The sequence below is a fragment of the Stenella coeruleoalba genome, assembly GCF_951394435.1.
Source record: "Stenella coeruleoalba genome assembly, chromosome: 11".
Classification (NCBI taxonomy): domain Eukaryota; kingdom Metazoa; phylum Chordata; class Mammalia; order Artiodactyla; family Delphinidae; genus Stenella; species Stenella coeruleoalba.
The window spans coordinates 60,208,298-60,223,896 of record NC_137157.1 but is presented as its reverse complement, the minus strand read 5'-3'; the positions used below and the strand labels follow the sequence as shown (position 1 = coordinate 60,223,896).

At 42.5% G+C, this 15,599-nt stretch overlaps 1 protein-coding gene across 4 annotated transcripts in view; it reads right to left on the bottom strand.

Annotated features, from left to right (window-relative positions):
• LOC307194839 (cyclic AMP-dependent transcription factor ATF-7) overlaps positions 1–15,599 on the bottom strand; it is a 92,731-nt gene that overhangs the window by 9,917 nt on the left and 67,215 nt on the right. For all 4 annotated transcript variants that reach the window (XR_013830643.1, XM_079938197.1, XM_079938198.1 and 1 more), the window contains 8 exons: positions 14,699–14,817; positions 11,479–11,616; positions 9,308–9,465; positions 7,976–8,075; positions 7,331–7,444; positions 6,592–6,744; positions 3,538–3,735; positions 1,885–1,993 (listed from right to left, as the gene is read on the bottom strand). Coding sequence is in view for 3 of the 4 variants with exons in the window: in XM_079938197.1 (XP_079794323.1) it covers positions 1,885–1,993; positions 3,538–3,735; positions 6,592–6,744; positions 7,331–7,444; positions 7,976–8,075; positions 9,308–9,465; positions 11,479–11,616; positions 14,699–14,817 (1,089 nt within the window). In the remaining variant the exon portion in view is untranslated. The remainder of the gene's footprint in view (positions 1–1,884; positions 1,994–3,537; positions 3,736–6,591; positions 6,745–7,330; positions 7,445–7,975; positions 8,076–9,307; positions 9,466–11,478; positions 11,617–14,698; positions 14,818–15,599) is intronic.

Genomic DNA, 15,599 nt, shown 5'->3' with positions numbered 1-15,599 from the left:
TCTGCTGACTCCCCAAGTTGTACCTTCAGCCTTTCCTCTGAACTGCAGACCCATACAACCAGCTGCCTGCTTGACAGCTCCAGCTGCAAGCCTAAGAGGCTTCCAAACCTGAGCTCCCGATATACCACCCAGTCCATTTCTTCCTACACTTTCCCCTATCTCCATCAATGGCAACTCCGTTCCTGCAGTCGCTCAGTCCAAAACCTTTGGTGCAATTTTTGATTTTCTTTTTCCTCACATATACTGCCCCATCTGGCCGTCATCAAACCTTGTCACTCTATCTTCGAAATATATCCTGAATTAAATCCCTTCTCACCACTTTCACTACGGCCATCCAGTCCAAGGCTCCATCACCTCTTGCTCATATGACTGTGATAGCCCCACTAAGTGGACTGCCTGCTTCTGCCCATGCATTCCTCACTCTCTTAACAGAGTGACCCTGTTCAAAATAAGTCAGATCAGTCATGTCACTATTCTGCTGAAAACAACCCTCTAATGATCCCCAAAGTAGAGTAAAAGCTAAGGTCCTCACTATGACCAATGAGGCCCTAAAGGAAAATGCTTCCATTCCCTCCCCTACCTCATCTCCAAATAGTCTCCATTCCCCATTCTCTCCAATCCAGCCACACTAGCCTCCTTGGTGCTCCTAGAATGTGCCGGACACGCTCCCACTGCGGGTCTTTGCATTTGCTATTCCTCCCGCTTGCAGTACTTTTCTCCCATATTAATGCATGGCTAGCTCCCTCACTTCCTTAAGGTCTTGTCTAAAATTTCAACCCTGCTGCTAACATTTCATATTCCTCTTTCTTGTTTTATTTTTGTCTTCCAAGCATTTATTCTTATCTAACATACTATATATATTGTACCTATTTATCTAGTTTATTGTCTGTCTCACCTACTAAAATATAAGCCCCTCACGGGCAGGGACTTTAATCTAATCTATTTGGTTCCCTATTATGTCCTCAGCATGTAAAACAGTGCCTGGCACAGAACAGGCTCAATCAATATCTGCCTAATGAATGAATGTACCATGAAGTACACATTAAAATTAAAATTTAAATAGAGATGTTTAAAATTGGTGATGTGGTTACTCTTTTTCTATGGGAACACATCTCTGAAATGATAAAGACATTAGTGGAAAAATAATTCAATATATCAAAATTTGATAGCCAACATTTCTATGAATTTATTTAATTTGTAAAGGAAAATGATTTATTAGTTTTTACTGTCCATAAGCAAATTATTCACAGTAATTTTAATTTCAGGATTGTGCTTATCCAGAGCATGACTCTGTGACCAGCTCTTCCTAGCACTATATTATTTGTGCTCACAGATTACAAACTGAAACCAACATGAGCCCATCATTAGAAAGATAAAATGTACCAAACCTCAATGCTTAACAAACCCCAATGTGTGATCTACCACCAAACCTCAATGCTTAACAAACCCCAATGTATTATATCCTCTTGAAGCCAAGACAGTGGCTTTGGAATAAGAAGAGCTGGATGTGAATCTTGGCTTTGCCACTTCACCAACTGTGTAACTTCAGGTAAGTGACTAATCTGAGTGCAGTTTTCTTGTGTATAAACGCAGGTAATATCGATTTCATGAGAGAACTGGGAAGATGGTTGAGTGCCTCACACAAAGTAGGTACCCAATACATATTGCTACCCTTTTTCTCCAGCTACAATAGATAATTAGGGTAACTATATTGTTCTCAAAAATTTTTTTTGATAGGACTGGTTGTTCCACAAAGGCTGCTCACTCGTCCATCTGGGCCCCCCAGAACATTCAGAATGGGGTTATAAAATTATAAAGCGTTGAGACACTCATTACACGCAGCGTACTGACTGACTGGTCTTGCTTAGGTTGTGAGCCTCTCACCTAAGTAGCCTTGGGTCTTTTTCTGTAGTGCTGTGACTGGGCAGTCTTTATGAGCTAACAGCAGCTGTTTCAATTGAGCCACCTCATTGCGTAGTAATGTGACTTCATTCTGAGGAGGGAGGGAAGAAAAGAATATGAAGAAAATTTATGCTCCACTCTTGAACCCCCCGTAGCTATGCCCGAAGTGAGGACAGAATGCTGTCTGGATTCTCTCCCTCAAATCTGGGAAAGACCCAGCAAGGCTTTAGACGGCCCAGGGCCAATACAGCCACGAATTCCATGACAGGAGCTGCTTACAGTGATAGCAGGGATTTTAAATAGAAAAATGCCTCCTATTTAGGATAAATACGATTGCACCAAAATTAATAATGCTTATGTCCTTTGATTAAGAAAGCTAACTTCCAGGAATCTATTTAACAGAGCTATCTACTCAAGTGCATACAATGTACACTGCAGCACTGCTGTTATGGCAAAAAATTAGAAACATTATAAGTATCCATACCTTATAACATAACTTACACTACAGAATGCTACACTGTACAGCTATTTACAAACACGAGGTAGGTCCTCTGTATACATGGCTAGATCTCCAGGAGATACTGTTTTATGTTACAACAGACAGTCCCTCCCTGACTCCCCCACAAAAGCTATAAATGAAAAAAATATTAGAAATACATACATGTCTGGTAGGTACACACCAAACTTATCTACAAGGAAGAGAATGAGACTAGGAAAGACATATTGAAGAGAGACTTTATTTTTAATCTGTACCTCTGTGTGTGTATGTATGTGTATATTATATATATGTTATATAAATATATTACCTTTGTAATGGAATATTTTAATAAATAATCAGAAGAAGGGAAAATAATATTCAAGAAATTATCTGGGGACTTCCCTGGTGGTTCAGTGGTTAAGAATCCACCTGCCAATGCAGGGGACATGGGTTCAAGCCCTGGTCCGGGAAGATCCCACATGCCGCACGGGAAGATCCCACATGCCGTGGAGCAACTAAGCCCATGCGCCACAATTACTGAGCCCACACTCTAGAGCCCGCGAGACCCAACTACTGAGCCCGCATTCTGCAACTACTAAAGCCTGCGCGCCTAGAGCCCATGCTCTGCAACAACAGAAGCCACCGCAATGAGAAGCCCGCGCACAAGTTAGAGTAGCTCCCGCTCGCCGCAACTAGAGAAAGCCCCGCGCACAGCAAAGAAGATCCAGCACAGCGAAAAATAAATGAAAATATCTGTATTATAACCGTTCTATTTGCGTTTGAGTGGCTTTTTCTTTCTTTTCTTAAGCTGTGTTACCTGGGCAAATACTTTCCCTTTGGGTGTTCCACTACCCCTGTCAGATTCTACTAATGACTTAAAAAGAGCACCCTGGGGCGCTTAATCTAATTCCCTTCATCCAAACTGGTCTATGGATGACTCTTCTAGTAGCAGATTTGGGAGTAGTGGTAAGTGTCCTTTCCAGTCCCTGGGGAAGAGGTTTCAACTCTTGACTGTTAAGACATTCTTTCTGCATTCTCCCTGGCATATGTTCTGGATCTGTCTTAAAGAATTATCATCTTCTATCGTCCCACTACTTCCTGATTCAATCTCACTTTCCAGATTCAACAATCCTAATAATCACCCAGGACACACTCACACTCAGCTGAATGTTCTGAGACGTGAGTTCCTCAGCCTTCTTCTCTAGGGAGGACACCCACAGCTTCCGCTTTTGACGGCAGCGCGAGGCTGCGGCCCGGTTGCGCTCCAGAAAGCGCTGCCGCCGCTCATCTGGATCTTCATCCACCGTGCGCCGACGTCGCCCTCCAGTACTAGGAGTGGGTTGGGCTGGTGAGACCTGTTGCCCAGAAGGAAGAGGAGTTACTTGAAGGGAATGTCAGTCCTTTCCAAACTAAACCTGACGTAAGCTCTGGCAAAGATCTGGTAAAAGTATATACCAGTCTCTGTAACCACAGCGAGTCTCATTACTATGTCCCTTAGCTTCTCTTCTGTAGTAGTTCCTCATTCTGCCTCCTGTTTTCTTTCAGTCTTCTCAGTTCCATACTCTGATTATTTCTGAGACAGACAGATAGAAGTGAAACTAGGATCACTTTTTGTTTCTTAACAGGAAATCTTGTAGGCAGGGAAATTATAATCAAGGGAGGTGTCAGGGGAAATTTCAGGGAGACTATGGAATAAAAAATTGGAGAATCACCTATCTGACCAAGCAATATATACAAATAACTGTGTGCTACAAGTTTCAGAAAAGGAGAAAAGATTTTACTATCAGTGAGATATGAACTATCATGGAGATATATGAATTAGTATATTCTCTTTTTTTTTGGCCACACCGCACGGCTTGCAGGATCTCAGTTCCCCGACCAGGGATTAAACCTGGGCCACAGCAGTGAAAGGCCAGAATCCTAACCACTAGGCCACCAGGGAACTCCCAATATATTCTTTTTATTTAAATCAGTTATTAATCATCCTCAGCAACGCCCCTGCTTCCTGCCTTGTTTGTTCTGTTTGTTTTTAAAGAGAAAAACATTTTTTAATCTCTTTACAAATTGGCGATTTAAGACTGTCTTTTGTTTTTAAACTTCAGGCTGATGTCTCTTGTCTCTAAAGCACTTTTGAATCATCTTCCTTTTCTGTTAGCTGGTATGTATTCAAAGAAGATAGACCAATTTTACAATAACGGTCAAAATTAAAATATAGAAAGGTCAACCATCTGTATAAAAGAAACTATGTAATGTAAAACAACGCCAAAAATAAATTCTTCCTGAATCTGTTGCTATTAGAGAACATCTATATTGGTAGTTTCCAAATGCCAGAGCTCACATTAGTTGCATGAGAATAAGCATAAGCTTATAAGAAAACAGAATCTTATTCTACTTCAGGCCCTACTGAATCATGTTCTCCATTAACACAGATAATGAAGAGATCATTTTATTTATTCAGATTAATATTCTCTCTCCTAAAAGAAAAAAAGTGGAGAGGAAATTTCAAACTTATTTTAATGAGCTACAGGCCTTGGGATCATTGCTTCTCACTGTACTAAGGGAAGTTTACACAAATTCTCCTGTGATTTTCAATTTCCTCTTTGTCCTGAGCTCACTGGAGCACATGTAAAGATTGGTGCTTTAGGAGGAGAATGGGGAAAAGGAAATGATGGGTTCCTATTCTCTCATAGACAACTCAACAAGACATGCAGGGAATGGAGGTAAAAGAACAGACCAAGAGAAAGACAGGAAGAATAAGAAGGAAAGGAATTAGTGGTAACTAAAAAATAAGTCATGTCATTTCCTCAAGAGGGGAAGCAGCACAACTTGGGCAAGGGGACTACTGCTTTACCATTTCCAGAAGGGACTGGCATTAGAAGGGGTTACAGGAGGGTGGGCAGGCTTAGCTTCCAACAAGAAAACTCAGATGAAAGCTTTTGTTGTTGGCCAAGCTTTAAGGCAGCATATGGTCATTAAATGTTAGGACATGTGGTGGTAACTGATAAAGCAGGTGGTGACATCAGGAAAAGGGGATGGGCAAAAGATGTAACTCTAGAAACTGATCTCAGGTTGTTGTCACCTAACCAATACAGACAATATGAAAACTGAGGCCTATTCAGTTTTCAAAGAAAATTAGTAAACTGAGGCCTCCCTGAAAAAAAGAGTTGGGCTTCTAAATGGGATCCCTCTGGCTTTTTTAAGACTTTAATTTCTCCTGATAAAAAGACATTCAATTGATGAGGAAAAAGTGTTTTTTGGGGGTGTGTATTTGTTTACTGAGCCATCTTAATACTGTGACATCACATTTTATTAATATACTGTTTTTCTTTTTTCTTTTTTTTTTGGCTGTGTTGGGTCTTCATTGCTACGTGCAGGCTTTCTTTGTTGTGGTGAGCGGGGGCTACTCTTCGTTGTGGTGCATGGGCTTCTCACTGTGGTGGCTTCCCTTGTTGCAGAGCACGGGCTCTAGGAGTGCGGGCTTCAGTAGTTGTGGCACGTGGGCCCTAGAGTGCGTGGGCTTCAGTGGTTGCGGCGCATGGACTAAGTAGTTACGGCACACGGGCTCTAGGCGCACGTGCTTCAGTAGTCGTGGTGTGCGGGCTCAGTAACTGTGGCTCGTGGGCTCTAGAGCGCAGGCTCAGTAGCTGTGGTGCACAGGCTTAGTTGCTCTGCGGCACGTGGGATCTTCCCGGAGCAACTGAACCCGTGTCCCCTGCATTGGCAGGTGGATTCTTAACCACTGCATCACCAGGGAAGTCCCTAATATATTGTTATTATCTGATTTTTGCTATAAATCTAATCAGGTAAGTTTTTTTAGGTGGGTGGGGGCTAAGACCTAAGATAGGAGAGACTAGGGGAAGCCTCCTTTGGTGTACAAAGTGGTTTGAAGTGAGGTCCTGTCACATTTTAGAGGGTTCTGCAGATACAGCATTCACATATAGAAATAACCAAAAAGCAGAAAACAAAAACTGAGACCTCCTCTGTGACAGTTCTGCATTATCCAGTCTGTTTGCATTTAGTACAACCCAAGGATGGATAAAGAATAGCGCATTTTGCTACTTTCAAACTGTCAACAAGGACCAAAGTGCAGGTAGACGCCCAGAATGCTGAAATCCACTCTTCTTTCATTTTCTTGCTCCTTGAAAAAACAGGTATGACTTAAAGAGTAATGGTGACACAAACTGGTTCCCCCATCCAAGGGTCTAAATGACCTGTGGCTGGGCAGGGGATGGGGCGTCAGGGTGCTGGACGAGGATCTGGCTTTGCTCTGGACGGGCTGTCACCATGGTGCTGGCAGTCCCCACCACCATTCCACAGCCACCGTTGATTGAGGAGACTTGGTGGGTTAGGGTAGCTTTTAGTCTCTGTAGGAAAAGATAAGGAAAAATAGCTTGTCAAGGGTGAGATTCTATCAAGGGTGAGAAGAGTGGGCTTAGATTTTATTACTGATGTTACAGACAACTAAAATTCCCACACTGATTTTCCCTTAACAGAGGGATTAAAAGAAAATGACAGGGAGAGAGAAGGTGCACATGATCCCTAAAATACCTACTCTGTCCCCTCACTATCATCCTGGGCACAGTTGGAGGGCGGGGGTTGCTGAAGCTATAGAGTCCAGATGAAAGCTCTCTCCTGGAACCTGGCCAGGGGCTGGTTATTACGCAGTTATTCACCTCCTGGCCAGCTCTCCTGCCCACTCATCCACCCCTCCATCTGTCACCCTGGAACTGAAACAGCAAGAGTTCCATTCCAAACAATCTGTGCTGCTTCTTTTCACTGCCATGGTCTATGTACCAGTCTCTAAAGGTGGAAGAGAGGAGACAGGAGTCATGAATCAGGGTCTTTTCTTCTCCAGACCCCACAACTGGGTGGGTCTTTAGCTCTGCAAGCCCCAGAAGATACCACTTCTTTCAGAAGGGCCAGCGTTGCCCCGGGCTGGGATGTACTCACCATCTTGGCTTCTGATGGCATAGGGTGGCCAGAGGGAGAAATGGAACCACTGCTGTTAACTGGTGGGCCAGGGATACCAGGAATGTTGGGCACCATAGACACAGGTCTGGCCAGCTGGATCAAGAGAAGGAAGAAAAACCAGAAGGGAACATAATGCTATTAGTGGGGCAACAGCTTCCCCAAATGAAGTGCTTTTGAGATTGGCACATTAGGGCCTGTACTATGCAACCTGCGCATAGGGCATGCAGAAACAGCCTGGGAAATACCATCCCCCATGGAGCACCACAGGATAGGGGACCTAATCCTCCAGTGCTATGACAATTTCTATGGGGAAGGCTGAGGCTGTATCTTGAGGAAAGTGGTGGGCAATTTGTGAGGTACTTAGTGCCAAGTGAAATCAACCAATCAGCAGGCTGGCAAAATCAATTCTTGGACCAGGAGCCAATTGTCCAGATGAGCCTTTGTCTAGTGTTCCATAGTGCTGGATTGGCAGAGGTTAGTGAAGAGTACGGGCAGGCTGCCATGTTCAACTACTACAGATCAGAGCCCACGTTTCCCTGGGGCTCATGTGTGTCTATGAGCATTCAGGTGGAAGGGAGGGGTTAATGTCTTGGTAGGGTTGGCTGCCCCAACTTCAGAGCTCACCGATATAACAGAAGGCATCTGTACCGGAGGCCCTGGCAGCACAGGCATGGTCTGTCCATTAGCAAGATGCATGACGAGAGGGAGGGAGCCAGTGGGAGACCTAGAGGAAATATGAAGAGAAATGCTCATAATACGGACCCTTTTGCCAATGATCCTCCGCCTATAATTACAGCAGATTTCCCAGTCTTTTCTAGTAGCGTTGTAAAATCCTGGCACCCTCATGAAGGTGGATAAAGCAGGGAATGCTACTTACCTTACCTTATAGATGGAGAGAAATCGCAAGATCTTTACACCTTGCAAATTAAATGCACCACTGAATTCAAGTGGGTGGGAAGCTAATCCTATTAAGAGTTTAGAACAGTTAAATAAACATCCCTACCACTGGCATGTATAAATTCTGTCTTGCCTTAGGCAAGGAATACTTCGACCAAAGCTGCCATTTTGCAAAGCTGAATTATGTCATATGATAGCCAAATCTGAGTAAGTTCCTCCTGTTCCTTTCCACATTTTGCTCTACTCTGTCTAAGAAAGAAGCCATCCCTTTGTATTTTTCTTAGTGGGTCTAGAGAACAATAAACTTGAAGAGGCTGAAGCCTGATAACAACCTCTTAACCCATGGGTACCTGGGGACAGGATCTTAAGTCATCCCACTAGGAAATCTGTATGGGCCATGCTGGGAGTGAAGACAAAATTAGGAATAGCAAAGACCAAGAACCCTAACTAGGACTGAGGGGAACAACCAGACTTAAAAAGGATGACTTGGGCTTCCCTGGAGGCGCAGTGGTTGAGAGTCCGCCTGCCCATGCAGGGGACACGGGTTCGTGCCCCGGTCCGGGAAGATCCCACATGCCGCAGAGCGGCTGGGCCCGTGAGCCATGGCCGCTGAGCCTGCGCGTCGAGAGCCTGTGCTCTGCAACGGGAGAGGCTGCAGCAGTGAGAGGCCCGCGTACAGCAAAAAAAAAAAAAAAGATGACTTAATGGGTTTCAGCGCCTCCATAAACATCCATATGATTGAAGCCAAGAACTAAATATATACTTCCCTGTGTGACCTCCACCACTATAATGAACTTCCTAAAGTTCTAAGGATTCTTCTTTTAGATCGAAGAAGTATTAAACCTCCAAATTAAGGCAGTACACCCCCAAATAAATTCTTGCTTGTCTACTAAAAAGGTAAAGAAGATTCTGTTTATGGGGTGAAAAATTTATGTTGAGAGACAATCTCAGTGACTTGTTTTCCTTGAGTATTCAGAAACAGTCTCTATTTAATCAAATAATTTCACACAGAGGAAAGACATTCAGGCTTCACTGTTTCTCCCTGCTCTCTTTACTTACCCCAGTTGCCTGTTGGATGGTGGAGCCTGTGTGATGACGGAGGTTGGGGAAGGAAGGGTTGGGTGAAGTGGATCATAGCCCAAGTGGAGAGGCAGGGAGCCAGGGCGTACGATGGTAGGTGTGGGCGTAGAGATCACAACAGGCTTTGGGGCAACATCCTGGGGAGAAGACACCAACAGATCACAAAATGCTTTAAGGGACTGCTTATAGGGAAATACATAGCTGGTAAAATCTAGTATAAATTTATTGGAAAGAGCACTTGGACTACTCATGTAAATCATGACCTGATTCCATCGTGATCATGGACCCATACCTCACTCACCCATTCAGTAGGAATGCTGAGTTAAGACCTTTTGGCTATCTCCCTTTCAGGGATGATGGCTATATGAGTGAGATGACAGTTGGCAGATCACTTGAAATTTCTGTAGAAGCACTAGAGTACCATATAAATTCTAAGGAGTGTTATAATTTTTTTTGACAGGCGACCATGCCGTGCAGCATGTGGGATCTTAGTTCCCCAACCAGGGATCTGCAGTGGAAGCGTGGGGTCTTAAACACTGGACCGCCCGGGAAGTCCCAGGAGTGTTATAATTTTTCATGATCTAGATACTCTCATTCTAAACTTGATGCTCAAGTGTCCACTGATCTCTAATGGGAAAAGACAGGTATAAGACTGGTGATAAGGCAACCCAATTGGTCTTAACCCAACGTCTCCTAGAGACCCCTTAAAGAAAGGGCTACGGAAGTTTGAATAATGATCATATTGTGATAAAACAAACTGCTTCCCATTGTTAAGTTGTAAGGACCTTAGACTGCCAGTGCCTACAGTGGCCCTGAAAACATCTCTCAACAGCCTCTAGGACCTGGCTGCTGATGAAAAGAGGAGGGGGGATACAGTTGTAATGTTTATGGAGAGGGTAGTTTTGAGATGTTAGCAAACCAGTTTTGGAGGGAGGTAAGATGAGGTACAGATGCTCTATCCACAGTGGATATTAAAATTAATAACCACTGGTAGCACAGTAGAGACTGGAAGGAGGTATGATGGGCCTTCTGAGGTTATGATGAAATTATCAAGGTGTTGGTTACATAAGCTGTAAACTTTGTGAAAACTCAGTAAGCTGTATACTTACAATTTATGTGCTTTTCTGTATGTGTGTGATATTTCAATAAATTTATTAAAAATACTTCACAAAAAGTTTCCTTTAAAAAAATAATAATCAGGGCTTCCCTGGTGGCGCAGTGGTTGAGAGTCCACCTGCCGATGCAGGGGACATGGGTTCGTGCCCCGGTCCGGGAAGATCCCACATGCTGCAGAGCAGCTAGGCCCATGAGCCATGGCCGCTGGGCCTGCGCGTCCGGAGCCTGTGCTGCACAATGGGAGAGGCCACAACAGTGAGAGGCCCGTGTACCACACACACAAAAAAAATAATAATAATAATCAGAATCCTGACAGATACTCCCTTTGAATCACTAGAAAACTTCCCTCTGGGAAGACATTTTTTCTAAATTGTTTAATGTTCAATTTATGAATTATGTGATTTTTCTTTTCCACTTATCAATTGAAGCAGTACAACATACATAAAGTACGTTAATCTAAAGCATAAAATAAAACTAAATGACTTTTTATATATGCAACAGGTCTTGTTGATGGACATTTGGACTGCTTCCAGTTTTTTGACTATTACGAATACAACTGCTGTGAACTTTCTTATATACTTCTTTTGGTGGACATATGCACTAATTTCTCTTCCATACAGACTTAGAAGTGGAGTTGCTGGGTCAGAGAATAGGTGTAATTTATATAAATCTTCTAAACAATTAACATTTATTTAAATATAATTGGGCTTCCCTGGTGGCGCAGTGGTTGAGAGTCTGCCTGCCGATGCAGGGGACACAGGTTCGTGCCCCGGTCCAGGAAGATCCCACATGCCGCGGAGCGGCTGGGTCTGTGAGCCATGGCCGCTGAGCCTGCGTGTCCGGAGCCTGTGCTCCGCAACAGGAGAGGCCACAGCAGCGGGAGGCCCGCGTACCGCAAAAAAAAAAAAAAAAAAATATATATATATATATATATATAAAATCAATCCTCCTGTATCACACAATATTTATACAACAAACGCATCAAAACTTCATCTATCAATTAACGTTTGAGATGACTCTTGGTAGAGTTTTACCTTCTCCCTGAGTGGTGGGGAGCAGGGGCTAGAGGCAGGACTGTCAGGTGGGGATGAGTCTACTTCCACTGGCTCTTCTTCTTTGATTTTGATGTCTGGTGTAGAAGGCAGAGACATGTCAAGGGGCCCAGAAGCAGCCTGTTAAAAGAGAGAAGTGAGCATAGTTCAACCTCATGATTCCCTTCAAGTTAAAGCTATACCTTCCCAGTTAAAAGATGAGGGAATATACTTCTAAGAAGTTCAGTCCTTGGTCAAAGCACCAAACTGAAAGTCAAAGAAATGTGAAGCCCAGGTTTTATGTACAACTCTGGCCAAATCCTTTAACTTCTCAGGGCTTCTGTTTCCCTCCTATAAAATGAAGTTATATCTGCCTCGCCACGGGTGAACACTTATAAAAATTCCGAAAGGGAAAAAAAAAAAGCAACCTTAAAATGCTTATAAAGGCCCTGAAAGGAGAAAATAAAAAAAGATGTCATTTATCCATGCAAATACAATGACTATATTATTTTTCAGGAAAGCACAATTCCTGAATCCAGTGCCTTCGTATTCGCAACAAGCTCCATTGGCTACTAGCGAGCTGTGAACAAATTTTCTGCCGATCAGAATGACTAGGTTACCCAATTATCAAAAGCAAACCAAATCAAACTGGCTATTAAAGTACTGTCAACAAGACAGGAAGTATCTTTTCTGGGGAACTCTCCATGCTTGATGGTGTTCTCACCCCAAAATCTGGTGCTAGAGGCTAGAAGTTAGGGTTTGGGGATAACAAAGAAAGGAAAGGCTGGTCATTTCATCAGTGAAAGAAATTAGAACTTGGTTCTAGGAGCACAACTGGAGAAATCCAGAAAGGAAAGAGTACTTTTCTGGCAGTAGTGCAATCAACTCACAGAACTGTGGAGCCATAAGTGGCTTTGAAGAGAACAATAAACCATCTGACATGACCCTGATACTGCGCCACAATAGGAGAGCTGGCACTGCAGTTCAGTTTCATGACAAAGTGCGTCCTTTGTTCTATTCTTCCCATATCCTAGGTTTCTTGATGAAAGAGGAGCTTGTTTTTAATTTATCCCTTGCTATCTTAATCACTAGAAATATTGGTATTTGAGCAAACTAAAGATAATCTAGTGTCTAATACATGGTAATGTAGTGGTAATGGTTCCTTCTCTCCAATCTGATAAGGATGAGCAACAGCATAGATGATTTCATTTCTGCCCTCATTTTTTCTACACAGATGTCAGGTCCAGTTGGGCTAATTCTCAGATCCCTGAAGTCAGAGGGCTGTAGGAAGGAGAGGCCTCTAAGTGAATACAATCACAAGTTTAAAATCTGCTAGAGGAATCTCCTAGAAAAGCTGTGGTTCAGAAAAGTTTGGGGCTCATTAAATACTCCTGGAGACAATTTTCCACTGAGCCTGTGTTTCTCATCAAGTAGACGTGAAGACCACCCCTGACCCAGCACGGAGAAACACTGAGAGATGCCCAATGAGTAGAGGCCTAACTATGAATGGCTTCCTGTGCCAAGTGAGCTAAAATGGAAGTGGAAAAGACCTGGAGCCTTAAAAGGAGGTTAATTTTCTTGAATTTGCCTATAATGAGTTTGGTTTAAAATCCTTCACATCCTGGTGGAAACAATTTGACTGATTGTTTGGGGGGAGGGACAAATGACAGGGGGGATGAGGTAAGGAAACTGTAAAATAAAATTATACCACATAGGTTGAAGCAACTGATTGATGACGGACCTGGGTCTCTGAGGAAAAAGAATGACAAGCAGACTGTGGCTAGTTCTGCTGTTTGAAAGAACTACAAATATCTGCCACCGTTTCCCCACTTTCTTTTAGTTTGCGGGAGACAGCACGAAATGAAGATCACAGAGAAGCTATGGAACTTGGAAAGACCCCCAGTGATAAGAAAACTTCATTCTTATAATTTAAGATGGATGAAAAAATCATGCACAAACTCTCTTGATTTACCTGCTATCTCCCTCTTAAGAGGAAAAGAGCTCCTCCTGGAAATTTTTTCTTATGTCTTGGCTTTCCTATATTCTCATGGGATTCCATGCCTCACTGTACCACGCAATTATGGGAGGTACATGTGTTAATGTATATATGTTTTAGATATACTGGAATTTTTTCTGAATTATTATGGAACACAAACATGATTTTACATAGTGACTAATAACCCAGAATTCTAATTCTAAAGTACAGTAAACTTTGACCTTCTCAATTTCCTTTTTTTCCAAAACCCTTATTCCATGGGAATTATTTTTCTTTGACTCTGCTTCTTGAACTATTTCCTCTGATCTTCCACACTAAAGGATTCTCTAGGGATCTTGAATATAAAGGTTAAAGTCAGAATCACAGCACCTCAGAATCTGAAGTGATTCCAATATTTTAATCCTCTCTACAATATCTATACTAAGTGGCCTACACATAAACGAACACACTTTGTTATAGCTTCCTATCCTGGTCCTATTTCTACCCCTGGGGCACAGAGAATATTAAGTTTAACCCCTCTTTTACAGGAAAGCTCTTCAACTAGCAATGTTTGAAGACTGCAATTTTGTTCCAATAAAATTTCTTTTCCAAGCAAAATGTCCTCAGTTTCTTTAAATGTTCCCAAAGTGACCTAATTTCTAGTTCTTTCACCATCCTTGTTGATCTCCTTTGAAAGGCTTTAAGAACATCCTTCCTTAAGCTTAATGTCTTGAATATTACTAGAGAGCTACTTGAAGGTAAGAGTGATATACACTGAAACAAAGAAGAGTTGAAATTCAATAAATGTTTATTGATTGGCTGATTGAATAAAACAGTCCAGGTGACAAGTCTGATTAGCTCAGAAAAGAGTGGGATTTAGCAAAAAAGATGTTATCTAACAAAATCTGAGTAATTTATAATCTTTTTTAACATCTTCAACATATTCAGAACAAAAATAATTAAAAAACAGATTACTGAAAATGCTCCACTGGAAGAGCAAGAAGACTGATTTTTGATGAAGATCCAACACTTGTGCTGATCCATCATCTGGACCACCTAAAGACCTGAGTGGCTGACTAGGATCTGTGAGTACTATCTGGTTCTACAGAACCAAGCCCATAATTTTGTGCTTTAACCAATTAAGCTAATTAATTATTAATTTGCTTAATTATTAATTATCGCAGGACACAATGAAAGTTGCCTAGATCTGAACACTACCAGTTTTTCAGCAAAAGTCCCGTCTCTTGCCTTTTTTTCATCCTCATCTGCAGCTTTCTTGAATTCATGTTCAAAGGAGCTAGCTAGTTCATTGAAGAGCCCCACCTCTTCACAGTTCTTCAGGAATCTAGTCGGAGTAGGAGTTTGATCTGTAGACATGAAAAGAAAAGGAACCTCTATTTTAGTTTTGACCTGAAATTAAAACTTGAGAGCACATAGAGAACACATTTTTATTCTTCTATTTGGAGTGAATCTCTGTGTTCAGGCAAATTTGCTTTAATTGAGCTCTAGTAAGTAAAGACTGGTGTTAGACCACCAGAGGGTGTCTGTGCTGTGTTGCCTCAAGGCCAGCAGAGGGAAGTTAGAACAATGTTTTTGTGTGACTATCTATGTAACCACCTTTCTCCCAGAGGCTGGTTTCAGCTCCCTCACCCCCAAACAAAACAAAACCGTCCACCCAGGTGGAGTCTGTGAAACCTCTAGATAGGAAAATCAAGTACAGTTAAGTGACATTTTCTCTTTACACTTACTCCCTGCTAGGTCTGAAGTGAGTAGGTATACGCAGATGGACGTTAAAATCTGATGAGGAGAAGAAACTGAGGATCAGATGGTTGAGTCTACTTGCTAAAGCTACCAAGTAAGAAATGGTGTCTTGTCTTTCAGTTGTCACTGAGGTAAGGGTCTATTACCTTCTGAAGGCATTCCAGGCAAATCTAGGGTCTGGGGAACAAGACAGCAAGATCATGAGCTAGAAAAGGAAACTGCAAACAATAGAGCTCATTTCATAGAGACCTGGGTCTGAGAGCAAATTCGAGAAACCAGGATATTTGGATTTAGATTTGCCAGCCAAAATATCCTCTCAGAGGCTGCACAAATCTTTCCTCAGCACAGTGCCTCTGCCCTTGGGAAGAGGAAGTCTCTTGGTAAGCCA